We start from the raw sequence: 17050 nt of genomic DNA, 5'->3' as shown, positions 1-17050 counted from the left end.
CTATCCAATCAACCACGCCCTTCTCCACCAATCACAACCAGCCCTCTAAACATAATCAATTCAAATGGGGCCACACAATAGGGAGCCGCGGGCTGGGCTGCAGGTGAACCCGTGCCTTTGTGTGAGGGCCCCTTTAAAAAAAAAAAAAAGAAAAAAAAAAAGACGCAGTTGACGGCTGTTAACCCTTTGACCCCTGCCGGGACTCCGGCCGTGCTATTGAAACAATGGGAGCCTAAAGAAAAGAGGCCCTTTAATTAAACAACAGATAAGTAAACACAGCTATCCAGCAGAAAGAAAGAAAACTGGCCCCGCTATCAGCCCCTTTATTGTTCTGTTAAATGGAACTGTTTACAGTGCCAGAACAAAGACACAACTCATTTCACATGCTGAAAACAACAAATGCACAAACAATTCAGATGCTTTGTAGTTATTTGGACTTTTTCTTTCCTTTTAAATTTCCCAAGCTGATACCACATGTATTTTATTTTAGAATAAAATATTGTATTTATGAGAACAGTTTGTTTTGCTATGTATTTCCTCCAGTAATACTAACGTGTATACAATGTGTACTTACACCATAACATGCAACTTGTTGCAATACACTAAGTTTGTGTGTATTTTGTTATAAAAATCAGCCACAGCAGCGCAAACTTTTTTTTGTCCAGTTTTAAACACTTAGACTGCAGTTTGGTCTCACACAAGCTAAAACCACTTACATTAATAGCTAAGATTACACCAGCTACCAGGCAATCCATCCAACTCCATCCCAATGAGAGCAATTAGCTGTCATGATATCATCACACTCTTTAACATCCATGTGCACTCAGTAAGGGGAAGAGACAGGAGAGGAAAACAGGACCCTGCCACCTACTGGAGATCGCACTGAACTCACCAGGAGAGAGAGAGAAGGCAGAACGAAAAGCTTCTGCCTCTTGTCAATCTATATGAATAAATAATTATATATAGAGATATATATTTATATCTATATCTATAGCTATAGATATATACACGCACACACACACACACACAAATATATATCTATATATATATATATATATAGATATATATTAATCTTCCAACTAAAAAATGCTACCTTTTAGCATTCGTTTAAATTTTAACCTCATGTGTATTTTATTCTGTTGTAAAAACTGTAGAAATCATGAAGAAATTAAAAGAGTTGCTAATCAGACCTACTTTTAGTGATAACAATAAAATCAGGTTCACTAAGTTGTGCAACCGACTTAACAGTGAATTAGAGGAAAGGCATGAGGCAAGATTAACACCTCACTTTGTTAATTATCATAACAATAAACACAAGAGCTGAATAACAGAGCTCTAAAACACAGCTCATATCAACAGCTATAAACCCTTGGCCAGGGATGAAGGAATGTTCATGGGACGCATTCCAGTCCGCAAACACACTGGTAAAATAAACAGAGCGCCTGCATAACAAGCCACTGCTCTCATCTGCTAATAACTAACAATGAGCTCTGCTAAGCTGGCCTGACCTATATAAATTATTGACTGGGACACCTCAAGTGTCAAAAATGACAATTCCAATACATATCATAGGGAATAATTAAGTGGAAGAAAAGGCGCTTTTATTTTCTATCTGACAACCTCAAGAAGGCTCACACAAAAAGACAGTGACATGCAGGCATGTGCCTACAACTGCACACACACACACACACACACACACACACACACACACACACACACACACACACACATGCACAAAGTGGTTTAGGCTACGGCCACACTCTTCTCCCCCAGCACTCTCCCTGGGGTGGTATGTCGGCGTATTCTCAATAAAACACCTTCTTAGCAGTAATAGGCCACTGTTCTCATTTCAACGCTCCCAAAGGCCTCATGATAAATTTAGCAGACACACAGTTCAAGCTTCTCCTCTCACACACTGTCTTTCTAATCCATTGCCTCTGTGCCTGCGCTATGTAAAATAATTACACATATGTGTCGATGCGATACACACGCTATATAGATTTTTTTTTTTTGTTCTCGCGCACTGAGAAACATCAATATCCTTGAGCCTTGAACTGGCGTCCCCTGTGATAGTTTACAGAGAGCACTGAGCGATTGTGTTCATGACAGAGTGGATGACATTATAAAATACTCCCATTTCCTGCTTGAGTTAGAGTGAAAGTATGAGTTAATGTCTGGTCTGGCCTGAGCTCTGCCCCGCTCCGCTAAAGATAACGAGTCAGCTCCGATTACAAAGCCTTCCCAAAACACTAACACAGCCAGTGAATAAGCTGCACCGGCATGCCAGCCAGTGTCTTACTGCTACCACAGAAAGAGACGGAGAGAAGCGGAGGGGAAGTGCAGGAAAATACAGAACCGCACTCATTCCTTTTCTTGAAAGGCTCTGGTGACCTGGACTATTGTCATGAGAAAACAAACATAGTCTGTTTCCCTGTGTGTGTGTGAAGTAAATCATTGTTTACTGATGGAGGGAGTCAGCAGGGCAGGTGTGGGACCTGTATAAATAACAGCTGCTCTATATAATATTGCCAAGGCAACAAAAATACTTTTTACCTTCACATCACTATACCATAATGTGGCGCTCTTTCTTTTATTTCTTTATTTTTATATATTTCAATATATAATATGTCCCCTATCGGAATCAATGGAGACACAAAGCATTTCATGACAGATATAAATCAAACACTTATCAAGCGTTTTTCCAAGCTACAGCAACATTTAGACTTTGCACAGTTCAGAAAGAGCCTACATTTGATTTGAGGCAAAAATCTGTTATTTTCTGAGCCACTCACTTGCACTGACACCACACAGGAGAGTGCTATGTCAGTTCTCCTGCAGCAAAACAATAGCACAAAAACCTCTTTGAAGAGGTGGAGTAGTTCCACTGTATTTCTATTTTGAAGTCGAGGATAAAAAAAACTAGTGGTGGCTTATATTTTTACTTCACTAGATTTTTAATTTTATTCTAGCTGCATTTATTTTTATAGTTATTTAGCTGTTCCAAACTCAACTGAAACTGTTTCTATATTTTAATACTATTGATTTTTATTTATTGTTGGTGAGTACTGATAAAAATAAAGTCCATTTCACTTGTTTTGACATGAGAGTGAACTCACCTTTTAACATCTGCAACCTAGCGATACTCCCTCTGATACTTGAAATAAGTCATATTTAGAGTGAATGAGGTTATCACCCGAAGCAGAGTGGAGTTACAGTAAGTCACGCCTGAGTCACCATGTTCCTCCTGGTCTATTATATATGGGTTTGGTTATTTACTTTTAATTTCAGCATTCAGGAACACATTGTTTAGTCAGCACATGTGAACTCTTGTATTTCCTGAGGTGATAGCCAGTGTATAACGGAGCTTGTGTTTCAGCTTGTACCGTCTAGTGTGGTTTTTCACTTAGTCAAAACAAGAACACTTTAAGGTTTGAGCAACATCGATTTCAGGAGGTGGGGGAATTTTCTGTCTTGTCTTGTTTGATGATTGATTCATCTTTGATTTAAATCAGAAGCTATATTAATACACAGAAACAGTGCACAGGATTTTAAAAAGCAGTAAGAATGATACTGTTGGGGAGGTGAAAAAGAACTTGACCACTAAATTTGGATAGAGCACCTGTCAATTTGATTATATTACGCTTTAATTAATCTGCTTTGATATAATAATATAATATAATACATAATAAGCACAAATACATTGGATTTACTATTATAATCAGATAGATTTGGGCAGAAAACAAGCAAGTTTGTCTGTGGGTGGCTCTTGTCTTCGCATTTTACGGAAACCTCTCAAAGTAGGGCGTACAGTGAGTCGATGGCACTGCTAACCACTGTGATTAACTGTTAAGCTAAGCTTGTGTGTGGTGTTATTAAACAGTATTTGTCAGCTTGTCCTGTTTCCAACACTCACCAATAAAACTCCTCAGGCACATTCCTGGAGGTAATAGATATAGATGACCACTCTTCTCTTCAACTAATGAGAAAAGCACTAAAATGCAACAGAACAAACTAACGTTTATCTGCCTTCATGCTTTCTCAAGACTGGGTGTAACTACATGGATGACTAGGCTGAGCTCTGTGACAGTTTACGGTGTGATGTCCAACACAAATATAAAATACAACTCCAACAAATTATGTCCTCATGTAGCTGAAGGCCCTTCTGCGCCTGGATCCCTCTCGCGCTGTCTGAGTGAGACGGTATTTCTTTTCCCTTCCTCTAACAAAAAGTGAAAATGGATTCAAAGAGCTGTCTGTGCGACGACACCCAAAGAGAAACTGCATTGTGAGTTGATGCTGACTTGACTGCACCTCGTATAGCTGTTAGTGTTTATTAATGCTATGGTCGACTGTGCATCCATCCATCCTTCCACCCCTCCGCAAAGGGCGTGTGAATCATTCCAAACAACATACACTTGACATCAAGATATAGCGCCAGAGGATGACACAAAGATACAACAAACTTTAAGGAGACGTGTGTGTGTGTGTGTGTGTGTGTGTGTGTGTGTGTCTGTATCTGGGTGGATGACTGAGTGGGGCGGAAGGTTGAGAGGGTTCACTGCTTGAAGGGAAACATCAGGCCTTAAATGAAAAGAGGGTCCTGAAAATGGTAGAGTGGCTCCCAGCGCTGTGACTGGAGTCAATTCGACAGTCATCTTCTTGGCCGGGAGAGAGCTCCCAATACAGCCCCCCTTCCTCCTCTCCTACTCCCTCCCACCCCACAAGTCTCTGCTTGGCTGCGTGGAACTGGGACAGATGACTTCATTCTGACAGGATTATCCCAAACCTGGTTCTAATCTATACAATACACATAATACATTTTTACAATATGACAAGGAAAACAAGCAGCAAAAGAGACAGCTTGATCCCGGGGTTCCACGCAAGCACCGGCCTCAGTGTTGTGTTGATCATTCCTGACAGATTGTATCACCTCAAAGCAACGCACGCGTCAAAATGAGATTTCATTACAGCATCACCTTGAGACTTTTTACAAACACAAAGCGATGAACTCCTTCTGAGGATCACGCACACAGCTGATGAATTATGGGACTTTGCAGACAGACACGGAAGCTATTTTGAAGGATATTTCCCTTAAACATTGATACCTGGATGTAAGGAAGATTCACCCTGGAGTATATTCAGGATAAAACACAGCGCTCTTAAAAGAATAGTGTGATATTTTAGCTGTCTTGCCACGAGTTAGAGGAGATGATAGATGCCGCTTCCACATCCATATGCTAAATATGACTCTAGAACCAGCAGCTGGTTAACTTAACCTAGCTCTAAGACTGAAAATAATAAGGAAATAAGGAAAAAAGCTCCCCTAAAGCTCATTAACTGACGTGCATATCTAATTTGTTTAATCCCTACAAAAACCCAGAGTGTAAAGTGTAAAAACATTGTGGTTTTACTCCAGTCACTTCTCTGATCTGGCGAGCTCATGGCGACAACCACACTCCAGTCTAGCCGTGTCCCCAGCTGCAGATGGTAGCTACATATTTAGCGTACAGGCATCAGAGTGGTATCCATCTTTTCATCTAGGTAACAGGCAAAAAAAAAAAGAAAAAAAAAAAAAAAAAAGGAAAGATATTTCCCACGATGTCAAACTAGTCTTTTAAGTGCAGATACAGTTGAGCCACACCAGTTTGAAAGAAGGTATATACAATGAAGACTTATTTTGGTTGGTGTGAGTGGTTATGTCCACATGCTTTGTGAATGATCTCCTGCCCTGTGTGAAACAACCTGCAGAGATTTGAACATTAATAGACTGGTTAATCTTGGCAAGCTTAAAGCAGTCGTTAACTGAATCAATTAGAAACTGGCAATGCTTTGATTTGGTTAGAAGTGTTTTGGGAGTGTGCCACCTCTCCTTCTGTCTCTATATGTTCAGCACTTCTTCCTCTTGGTTCTTCTTTCCTTTCCTTTCTTTCCTAGTTTAAAATACTTCAAATGTATTTTAATATGAACTCCTGTTGTCTTGGCCAGGTCTCCCTATCTCATAGCATCTAACCCAGAACATTAATCTAGTCTTGTGCTCACTGTCACCTCGCCAGTGGGCTACCACTGCCATGCCACTTTGGGCCACTGGCCGATTGGGCTGCCGGAACACCTCGAAATGCTGCCTCAGATCACCCTGCAGCACTGGCTGAGCTCCAGCTGACAGGCTTCGGCCTAGTGCTCTAATGACTTACAGATTGGAGCGCTGTGGTATACATGTGTCAGGACAATGCCATGGGCCTACTGCAAAAACAGTAGGAGAGGGAGAGAAAGAGAGCCGGAGGCTTCTCCCTGTCCTGTCAGACAGAGGCTTGGCCCCTGGATTGTGTCACATCACGCTTCCCCCCAACAGACCACAAATGAAGGATGTGAAGAGCAAACGTGGGGAGGAGGGGCGTTGGAGGGGCGCTCTACAACTTAAAAGGCTTTCATCCTGTAAACTGAAAAGACATTATCTTTTGACCTGGAGATGCCCTCTCTGAGGCTGTACACTATGGTGTGAAAACACAGAGAGAGAAAGAAAGGAAGAGAAAAAAGCTTGGCAGAAGAAAGAAGTGAGAATAGTGGCTTCAGCTAGTAATACTATAGATAAGAAAATGTCTGCTGCCATGGTTTTGAAACATTATCAGTAGTTTCTCTGTGTGTGAAGAATAACAAGTAATGCACCTTTGACATCATGAAAATGTTCAATGCAACATTTATCAGATTATGGCGAATAGTATTTCTCATTTAAAAACAAAAGGCCAACACATAATTACAATAAATACAAAAAACAAAAGAAAGCCAGAGGATAGAGATGTTCTTTTACAGTAGCTTCAAATTCCTTACAAAGACACTCTTCACTTTACGATGAAACATAAAAGCTTTCAAAAGTATGTAAAGGAAATGATCATTTCCTTTATCCTTCTCTAAGTTCACCAGACTATTTATCCTCTGTCAGACACGTAAAAACTGCAGCTACATTTGTTAATCCAACTGTATCTTTACTTTCCTACATTATTCACCTGCCTCTCCTTAAACTGGCCATTCATCCATTCTCGTTACAATCAGTGCTGCAGACAAAAATGTCATTCATGCAGGTTTCACACAGGTAAGTTCAGCTGGCCACTAGCCATACCTCACACTGTACCAGTGGCATGAATAATGAAGGCCAATCTCAGGCATAATTGTGGATAGGAAACGAGCACAATCTCAGCATTACACTGACAGCAAAGACACCATGTTGACACAACATCTTCAGCCCAGCTGAATGCCACATAATCCCCTGTAGGAGGTGGATGCCTACCTAGGATCCCTTGCAATGAGGTGTAGTTAACCAGCCAGGCTCGTGAGCAACACCACAAATGAGCTTCAATTTCCCCCTACCCCCACCTTGGTGCTGGTGGACTATCAGCGAGGGTCCGACAGTGTTGTTCCTAATTACCTATTTCTCCACTCCTGATCCTGCAGCTGGCATAATTAGTTACCTGGGGCTTCAATCCAATTTGAAGTGATGACAAGAAAGTGATCCATGAAAAAGTAATAAGTTAAATCCAATTTCAGCCTGCCTCTAATTAAATGCACATGGAACTAATGAGTCAAACCCTACCATTTCACTGATAATGGTAATTAGCGGGGTGGGAGTTGCCGGCTCTCGTCGTTGTGCCACTGTAGGTGTGAAGCGCAAGAGGTAAAAGTGGCATGGATTCTTTTAATTACACGTGTCATTCTGTCAATGTAATTTACTGGCTTTTTGACCAGTCAAGTATGTTTAGCTGCTTTCCAGCCGGCGCAGCAGCTGTTTGTATATGTAGTCTGATTAAAGCACCTCTAGGCTGCTGAGTATACAGCGGAGGCATCTTCATCCAGAGGCAGGAGTGGGCGGTGCAGTGGTGAGGTGGGGGGGTATGGGGGGTGGGGGGGTGGACCCCTGTTGGAGATATAAAACCAAAGAGCCATTTAATGCTGATCAAGGATTCTGAGTCTTGTTTGACTCATATTTTTCTCCCTTTACTACTCTATGCAGGTCATTTTTTTCAGATGTTCTGTATATACTGTGCTTCATTATTTTTGATTTGAATAAGAATGAATTGGAAAGTGAGTCACATCTCCAAATGAGTATAAGTCTCTCTGCACATCTCCTTGTGCCTAATGGGAAGACCGCTGAGATGAATGGAGCCTCGTCCGCAGATCAGGTGCTTTTATGGGGTGTCAGCTTACAACACAGCCTCATAATTGTTGGATCATGTCTTTTGATGACCCAGTCCAGCTCAACAGAGAATCATTATCCAGGCTGTGTGATGGAGATAGTGAATGTTCCGTGTTTGCAGAGGGCTCCTCCAAGCACGGGTTTGTTCTTAAAAGAGGAAGTGAGATGAGACTCAGACCGTTACCCTCTGGTGTTTCAGAGGGTAACAGTGTGTTTGTGAGAGAGGGAGAGACATGTGAGGGAAAAAAAAGAGACAAGAGAAACCTCACCAGCAAAAACCATGAGTGGAGAAAAAAACCAACAAAAAAAACAAAAAACAAAAACAAAAACAAATGTAATACATCCTCACACAGAGCAGCACGCTGATGTTTATGTATGAACACTTGGCTTTAATCTGTGTGTGTATGTGGTTGGAGTGTGTTTAATTAGCAGAATATATAATTCAGAGATAAACAAACACTTGCCTGGACCTGTGGCTCTTTCATAATGGCGGTTTCAACCCAGCAAAATGTAACATACAACATTAGAGAGCAGGCAATTTATGGTGTTAGTTAGATACTACAGCAAGCCTGTGCTCTCTTCACAAGAACAGGGCAGGAGAGGGGAGGGGAAGGGATGGGGGGGGAAAGGGCCCGACTCTCTTTTCAATAGCTGAGTGACAGCTTGGCCAAGCTCTCTGTATACATTAATAAATTAGAATTTTAATTTTCTCTTTGTCTGCAGGAGATGGTCTAGTACTTCACTATGTACCAACAACTGGCTGTATGCTGGAATCTGCCGTTGTGGTCCCCTCTGTTGACCTCTGCAGCACAGTTCCCTGCCAGGCTGGGGAAACTGTTTAGTTTGATCCTTTCAACTTATTTGAATCCTGACAAATATGCACACAACTGAAAGGTCATCACAGTCATATTTCATCCTCTGGAGCTATTCCGAAGACATCTGCACAACAAAGAGGCTTTTTCACAACCTGACATTAGACCTAGCTGCTACAATAGCTCATTAAAAAGGGCCCCCAATGGGATAGTAAGGGTATTAAATATTATATATATACACACATTGAGAACAGGGCCTTCGTATTAATTACCAAATATGCCCTGAAGTCGTTTGCAATTTCACACTGACACAAACAACCACTGCTGGGTCAAACAAAGATATATGTCTTTGAGGCAGCTGATCTGAAATTAATGTAAATATTGCATCACATATGCAGTACTCTTATTAGAAGCAGAAAAAGATTTTTAAAAATAAAAAAGATTTTTTTTTTCCCCCCAAAGTTTTTTTCTTTGCATCACAAAGGCAGTCCAAATAACTGTCCCCCTCTCACCCTCTCCCACCCCTCACTCCTCTGCCTTTACTCCACCTCTCAGCCCTCCACCTGGATCACCCACCCCTCTTATGGGCTTCTCCATAGCACCTCCTGCTGCTGGTGGTAAGGACCTGCCTCCTGCCTTTTTTCTTTTTTTTTTTAATTTCTGCTGTGTGTGTGTGTGTGTGTGTGTGATGAAAGGCAAACAGGGAAAGCATGGAGCTTCCTCTGCTTGGCCAGACTCACTTCTCTGTGGGAGTAATGCAGCTCTCTCACTTCTCTCTTTTCTTCTCCCACATTTCCACCCTTTCTCCTGCTTTTACAGAGGCTGCACAGTAAAGCTGCTGCTGGTGGTAGGGACCTGAAATCTGGATCAACCACATATACCGACGTGTACGACTGCACTGGGATGATCGTGGCGCTGGTGGATGAGCTCATGGCCACACAGAGCCTTTTCTAACAGTATGGCCTGTATATTTCACAACAGCACCCATCTCTATATAGTGCTGCTTATGTCAAGTTTTAGATTACACATGGTTGATTGTGTCTGTGTGTTTGTGTGTGTGCATGTGTTCTGCTAAATCACACATAATGCGTGAGCAAACTTAACTGCAAATGTTGCACTGCCAATTTTAATTTCCTGTTTGTGAACTTAGTCTAGTGCTGGGCTTTTTTCGCACACCATGTTCTAGTGAGGGCTGCAAAAGTTCACTTCTTTTTTTTTTTTTTTCTTATTTGAGCAACCACAAAGTCAAATACCTGAGCCATCCGGTGAACGTGAGTTAATAAATAAGGGAGTTTCACAGAATGACAACATATTTACAGTACCTGGAGGCTTTGCTGCTTGTCGTTGGCTTTGGGGGATTTGCGGCCAGTGTTTTGTTGAGACTGCAGTTGATGTGACTGGGACTGCTGCTGCTGCTGCTGCTGCTGCTGGAGGAGGATCTGCCGAGCCACCTGGAGAGCCTGATAGAGAAATACGAAAAAAGATTTCAGAAATGTCTAATAGAAATGCTAGAATGCTAAAAGTCCCTTGAGAGCACTTTGATGCCTATAATCAGAGTACATGTATCCCCTTACAACAATATTCCCCTGGCCTTCTGATAGATAACAAACAAACATCACAGACGGTCTTTTCATTCGGTCTCTGCCATTCAGAGTCATAAAGCTATGTCTGGTATAAACAGTTTCTCCACAAACACACAGGGAACAATGATCAGATGTCAAAACAAATTCTCAGACAGAAAGAAGACAAAAAAAAAATCAACTGCAGTCATCCAGAAGAAATATTTATCTGTTGATAAGATGCACTAACAGCAAACACATATTGTCAAAGACAGTAATCAGGACTTTTGATCCTCCTTGAGCTCAGCCAAACTTCCCTCTAGAAAGCAAATAAAAGGCTTTATGGCTGCTTCAAATATCTGTTAAAGGACACGGCCTTCTCAGTGGAAAACAAAATACAGTGCAGTCACATGTTTATTACTCCAGCTACTCCCTTTTCCCTTACGATAAATAATCAAACATGCCATCCAGAGCAAACAAAGCTGGAGAGCGCTGGGGGAAAAAACACAGTGGTCTTGAAAACGGTCAGTGATACCAAGAAAAGCAAGCGTTGTGTTCCCACAGTGAGCTGGCCAGCCTCACACCTCCACCAGTAAACCATCTGGGTAAATAACTGGCCTCATTCTTTCCATGTTCCTCAGACAGTTGCTCCCACAATTAAACAAACAGCCAAGGGGCACATCCAAGCTCATCTCACAAACGGACAATCTGCAAGCTCTCCACTCAATTATTTTAGAAGTTCAGAAAATTGTAAAAGTAAATGGTGGAATGTTTAACAAGAAGATAGTGAGAGAGAGAAGCACGGAGCACAAAAAAAGGAAAAAAAAAAAAAAAAAGTTAAGAGCGACGTGTGAACAAGAGAGTGAAACCTATGAAAGACTGTGTGAAAGCAAGATATCTGCAGAGGGAGGGCAAATAGAAAGCTCTGAGGACGGATGAAGAGATAGAAAAACTTTGAGAATTGGTCTTAGTGCCAGTAAAGTCAGACAATACTTTAAGACGGAGAGGCAAGAGACAGTCGAGGGGGTTGGAGTGAACAGCTGTATGATGGTCTGTGTGTGGGTGTATGTACTGACCCTCCCAAGCACACGGCTGTCGGATGACATCATGAGGCATAAATATGACCACAAGCTACAAAGAGGCCACACTCCTGGCATTTCACCATGCTTAACTTTAACGTACATAAACTCTCCTTCTCTCTGTCTCTTTCTGAGCTCTTGTGTAAAAGATAAATGACGCCGGAGCGACATTCATCTTTCTGCATGCCTAATTGTCTTCTGCGTGAAAATTTGTCGAGGGGAACCCCCCTGCACGCAAGTACACTCATAAAGAAAGTGTATAAATTGAAACTAAGAACTATGTGAGCAAGATTCACTCCACAAATGATGGCAATATTTACTTTACTTATCTTACATTTTAGGCAATAGGTTGGTTTTTTTTCCTCCAGAGCACAATCTTACAATCTGGTGAAAACATAAAACACGGCGTGAACTGAGCGGATAGCGGGAGGGGAACGTAAGATAACTTTGTGAGATTGTCTGTTATTTTTTTCATCACATTAAGAAGCCTTTTATTGATTAAAAAAAATACCAATATTATTCACAGTTAAAAGGAATGCTTGTTTATTTAATTCATTAAAGGTTTTTCATTTTTGGTCAATTGAAACATTTTATTTGGAAAAGAAATTCACCTTCATTTCACCTTCATTTCAAAGGAAAAAAGAATTTAAAAAAGAGATATTTCAGCATCATATCACAAAAGCTACCACAGTCATCAACATTTAAAACAATATTTATAACTTAAATAAAACTTAGGTGAGTTGGTCTGATTTTTTTTATTTTGCAAAATGATTTGATCACTTGATCAGATTATCAATGTTTCATTCTACAGCATCGCGAACTTAAAAGTCAGCTGCAAGTGACTAAAACAGATTCTTGCTCTGAGAAACTGATAATTCAGAAGGAAAGTCCACAGAAGAAGAAAAAAGCTGAAACAAAATCATTTGCGACGCCCAAGGCGTGGTATTACGGGCATATTGAAGAGTAAACAAAGATTGCTGTTTTCTTTCCCCTGTAACTGATGACACATGCAGTGAAATGTGTGTGTGTGTGGTGTGTGTCTGGGTTTACAACCGAGGGTGTTGGAACAAAGAGAGTTGAGTCAACAGGATATGATAGGAAGTTCAGACAGTAATGGATGAAGAGATACATTTCTGGGAAGTCTTCCCTCACTTCATGTAAAAAAAAAAAAACTAAAAAAAAACGGCAGACTGCAAACCTGCTCAATGACCAGTCACCACGGGTAGACACTGTGGTACGGGGATGTTAACAAGTACATTCATATTTCAGCCTTTAGGGCTGATATAAAAAAAAAATTTGCAAATCATTTCATCATGTTACTCAAAGTATTATTAATATTATGTAATCAACACCGAAGCTTGACCACCACTGTGTCCATACGTGTGTTGGTGTCTTTGTATATATCATTTATGAACAGCAGAAAAGTTCCTGGAGGAGTCACATGACAGTTTAAACGGTTAACACAGCCTCCTGCTATTCACGGCAACAGCTTCATCAAATTATTCTTTTCCAAATTAAGTAAGGGCAATAATTATGTAATCACGCACCATGCAAAACATAGTCAATGATCGTCTTGACATAGGCAAATTAACTGAAATCAGATTGCCGCCTGACAGCACATGCCTGAATATGTTGGCTTAATAACTTCAAAATGTGAGTTTTAAAAGCTGAAGATAGGAGATGAGTGAAACACGGTTGGTGTTGGTCTGAAATATAATGAGACTTAAAGGCGAGCGGGATGAGAGGACCTATGTTGCGAGGTCTGCTCCACGCTTAGGAATGCTGCTGTCATGTTTGTATTTTAAAAAGGCCACTGGAGCTGGCATGCCTTCGAGAGGCCTAAAGCTGGGCTAAAATAACCTATTGTGAACTGTCACTGCAATGTTTACACAGCACCCACTCCTCTATCTCAGAGCCCCCCCGCCCCCGCCCCCTCCTCCTCCTCACCCCCCTCCCTCTCCTCCTCTGGAATTTATCTTCTTTTGATCTCCCATTCAAAGGAGTGGACGCTTGACAGACGTGCAAGTGTAAGAGCTGCTCCAGACAAAATGTGATCAACTGGAAACTGATGACAGGTGCGAGGCTTTCAATGCACAGAGACGTATAACGGTGCAAATCAAGTGACACATCAGCTTAAACTGATCAGTTATAAAGTTACAGTAGGCTGAGAACTACACTGTGCACACGGTGAATGGTGCAGTGGACAGAATCACACTTTTTGAATCCTATATTTTTTCTTTTACTGTATAAAGAACAACAAACAAAAGAAGGGTTTGTGATATTGTGTGTTGATACATAAACTGGATTTGTGTAGTTTACATCGTCTTCTTCTTAAGCATACAGGACCACAGCAGACCTGTTATAATCTCAAATTGAGGTTGTTTGGGAAACGAGCTTGTTACTGCAAAAAGAACACAAGTGCAGAGATAGACGCCTACATCCACACAACATGCATATATTCATTGTCTGTATGTCTACATGCACACACGCACACACACACACACACTCACACCCACACACCCACACACACACACACCACAGAGGGAGTGAACCCTTCAGGTGCTTTTGATTAGAAAACACCCTCCAGCACATGACGAGGTTTTATCTGCAACAAAGACGTCGCAATTTGGTATCCTTGTCATTTGCAGTCCTCTTTTATTTTCTCCATTTCAAATGTGTTCAGAGTTTACACCCTCTTCCCCCTGTTAACGCAACTTCCTCAATAAACAACAGGCGTTTTATCTGCATCTACTTTCACACCATATTAGTGAATAGAGGCAGGAGCGTCTCTTATGTCCCTGGGCTATCACGCTGTGATAAGGGAACTGCTAAGTACTGGATGTCTTTATGTGCAGTCTGCACATGTGGATTATTTACAGGCTTTGGGGTTTCCTGCTGCTAAAGCCAGCTCTGGGTGTCTCACAAATCCCAACTCAGAGCGTTGCCACACAGTCAAGTCTGCTCTCTGTTGAATCCCTTGCTGCACCTTCTCCCACAATGACAAAAACCAGACATATTGCAGTCCATGTTTCTCTCTGTTCTCTCTTTATGTCACTTCACTGACCCACAGTAACAATCAAAAATAGCACAAACAGCCCAAGTCTGAAGGGAGGCCTACGAATCACTCCATTTGCTTCAAATGTGACAGAAACACACTGCTCACATCACATTGTGTAAATGACAGACAAATAGAAAAGGAATGTGATAAAAGGTCCAGAGAAAATAGACATGATGTGGGTAAATGTGATGGGGAAACCATACAGGGGGGAATCGTTCGGGGTGTCTCCATCGGGAGTCACACAGTGGGAAACGACGGGGCCAGCGATGTTTGTTCGGGCTCATCAACAGCGAGACCTCCTCCTCTTGCCACAGCTGGGGAAGACCCTGAACGTGAAATGGTTTCAAGCAGATTGCTCCTAATTGCTAGAAGATGTGCAAGCAGGTGTAACCGGATCCCTGCGGCCACTCAGAGAAAAGGAGAAAGAACGAGATGTGCATCTGTTTGTGTGTTTCTGTACTTGTGTGTGTGTGTGTGTGTGTGTGTGCGTGTGTGTGTGTGTGTGTGTGTGTGTGTGTGTGTGCGCGCGCTTCGGTGTATTTACTCAGTGGCCATGTTTCGCCAGGCTTTATTAGGCAGGAGAGTGTAGCTCAGAGACAGCCAGCAACAACACGACTAATAGGTTAGCTCTTAATGTAGTCCGGCTCAGAAGACAGCGGCCCCTCTGGTCTCACTCTGCAGCCTCTGTGGGGCTTCAGCGCCAGCAGCCTAAATGTCAAGGTTATCTGCTTGACTTTCTGACTGACTTGCACGTCGCAACTCACCTGACTGTTATCACTTCTGCTGTTTCTTTTTCAAAGACGAGCCCCCTGCTTCTCAGCCGGCGCCTAACCGAGCCAAGAGGCCGGGTTCTCCACATAATCTGCTAGCATGCTAAGCTAATGTGGTGTCCTTCCACAGGCAGCACAGGAAAGCAAAGTTATACAGGTGTTTCCAAAATTATATAAGCTATTGTAGCCAGTGGCAATGAAATCGATAGAGCTGCGGGTATAACTGATCCTATATTCACAATCTGACTAATAGCAGACTATGCAAACACATAGTTATGGGATTCACTTGGAATACTGTCCTTTTAATTGAAATGCATATAGTTCTTTTTTTTTTTATTTTGCAGCAGGGGGTGATTTTTAAACATGTAAGCGGATAAGCAGTGGGGATCATGTCTATTTATATTAATTGCACTTTTTTCTTTCTCTTTCCTCAGTAATACAGACGTTTATCTGCAATGCAAAGCAGGGAAAATCTAGTTTCCCAGTAAGTATATAATTAATGCCATTTCCAAAAAGCCACTCCACATGGAAAACAGGCCCTGATGCTCAAACCTTGTGCATTACTGGGCCCTCGCAACAACACTCTCCAGTCTGTGTTTAGATTTCCAAACTAATTCATGTAGAATACATAAATAAATCAACGTTTTATACCCACTTCAAACCATTAGATTCCCTTCTTTCTCTGCACTTTTCAACTAATCTATTAATATTTATGACAACGCTAAACATTTCAAATATCCACGTTTAAACAATAAGGCAGTACGTGCACTTACATAAGACAAAATCTGACTTCAATAATTTCTACTTTTTTTTGTCCAACACACCTCCCCCCTGTACCCCCCCGCCCACTATCCCCGACCACCCCCACCCCCCCGACCACCCCCACCCCCTCTACCCATAACAGGTAATGCAGTGCCCTGACAAATGTTTTTTGGAGAAAAAAAATGACTGTAAGAAAAACAAGACGAAAGCAAAGTTATTAACTGTGAGTGGAGATAGAAGAGAGGGTGCTGTGAAGCAGGACTGATGATGGAGGGAGTGGAGTGAAAAGAGTGAGAGGAGGTGGTGGTGGGGGGGTCAGACAGATGGAGGACTAGAATAAGAGTGTGAAACAGAAAAGAGAGGTAAAACGGGAGATGGAAAGAGAGGAAAAAAAAAACAGAATGTAGTTGAGGGGAGGCGGAGGTTGCAGGAGGTGCAGAGGGGAGGGTAAACAGTGCCCCAACCAGGCGGTTCGGGCGCTCGGAGCCTGGTACAGAGGGGTCACCCCCCCCCCCCCCCCACCCCCCACCCACCCCACCTCCCAGCCCAGCGAGGTCAGCTCAGCTATGCTGGCCTGACAGCTTCCGTTTGCTGTGTGCTCGGCATTTGTTTGGATTCCCCAGCCTTGCTTAGCCAGCAGCTTAACAACAGATGGCTAAAGAAGGCCTCTATTCAGAGTGGTCTGGATCAGAAAATCACACCAAGGAAAGTACACAAGCTGCAGACGAAACACACAGACACAGCACGAACGCACACACATGCAAATTACATGGATTGTCAGAGTTGCACATGCTGCAAATGAGGGAACCGCAAATAAGGTTTTGC

General features: G+C 42.1%; 1 protein-coding gene across 9 annotated transcripts in view; it reads right to left on the bottom strand.

The window, feature by feature from the left end:
* Positions 1-17050, bottom strand: part of foxp1b (forkhead box P1b) — a 150676-nt gene that overhangs the window by 44985 nt on the left and 88641 nt on the right. For 8 of the 9 annotated variants that reach the window (XM_056391909.1, XM_056391900.1, XM_056391941.1 and 5 more), the window contains one exon: positions 10320-10457. In XM_056391909.1, the coding sequence (XP_056247884.1) occupies positions 10320-10457 (138 nt within the window). Of the gene's footprint in view, positions 48-10319; positions 10458-17050 lie in introns of those variants that run through there. The other variant, XM_056391975.1, reaches the window with a different exon arrangement.

The sequence above is a fragment of the Seriola aureovittata genome, chromosome 2, assembly GCF_021018895.1.
Source record: "Seriola aureovittata isolate HTS-2021-v1 ecotype China chromosome 2, ASM2101889v1, whole genome shotgun sequence".
Taxonomy (NCBI): Eukaryota; Metazoa; Chordata; class Actinopteri; order Carangiformes; family Carangidae; genus Seriola; species Seriola aureovittata.
This window is presented reverse-complemented; position numbering and strand designations above follow the sequence as displayed.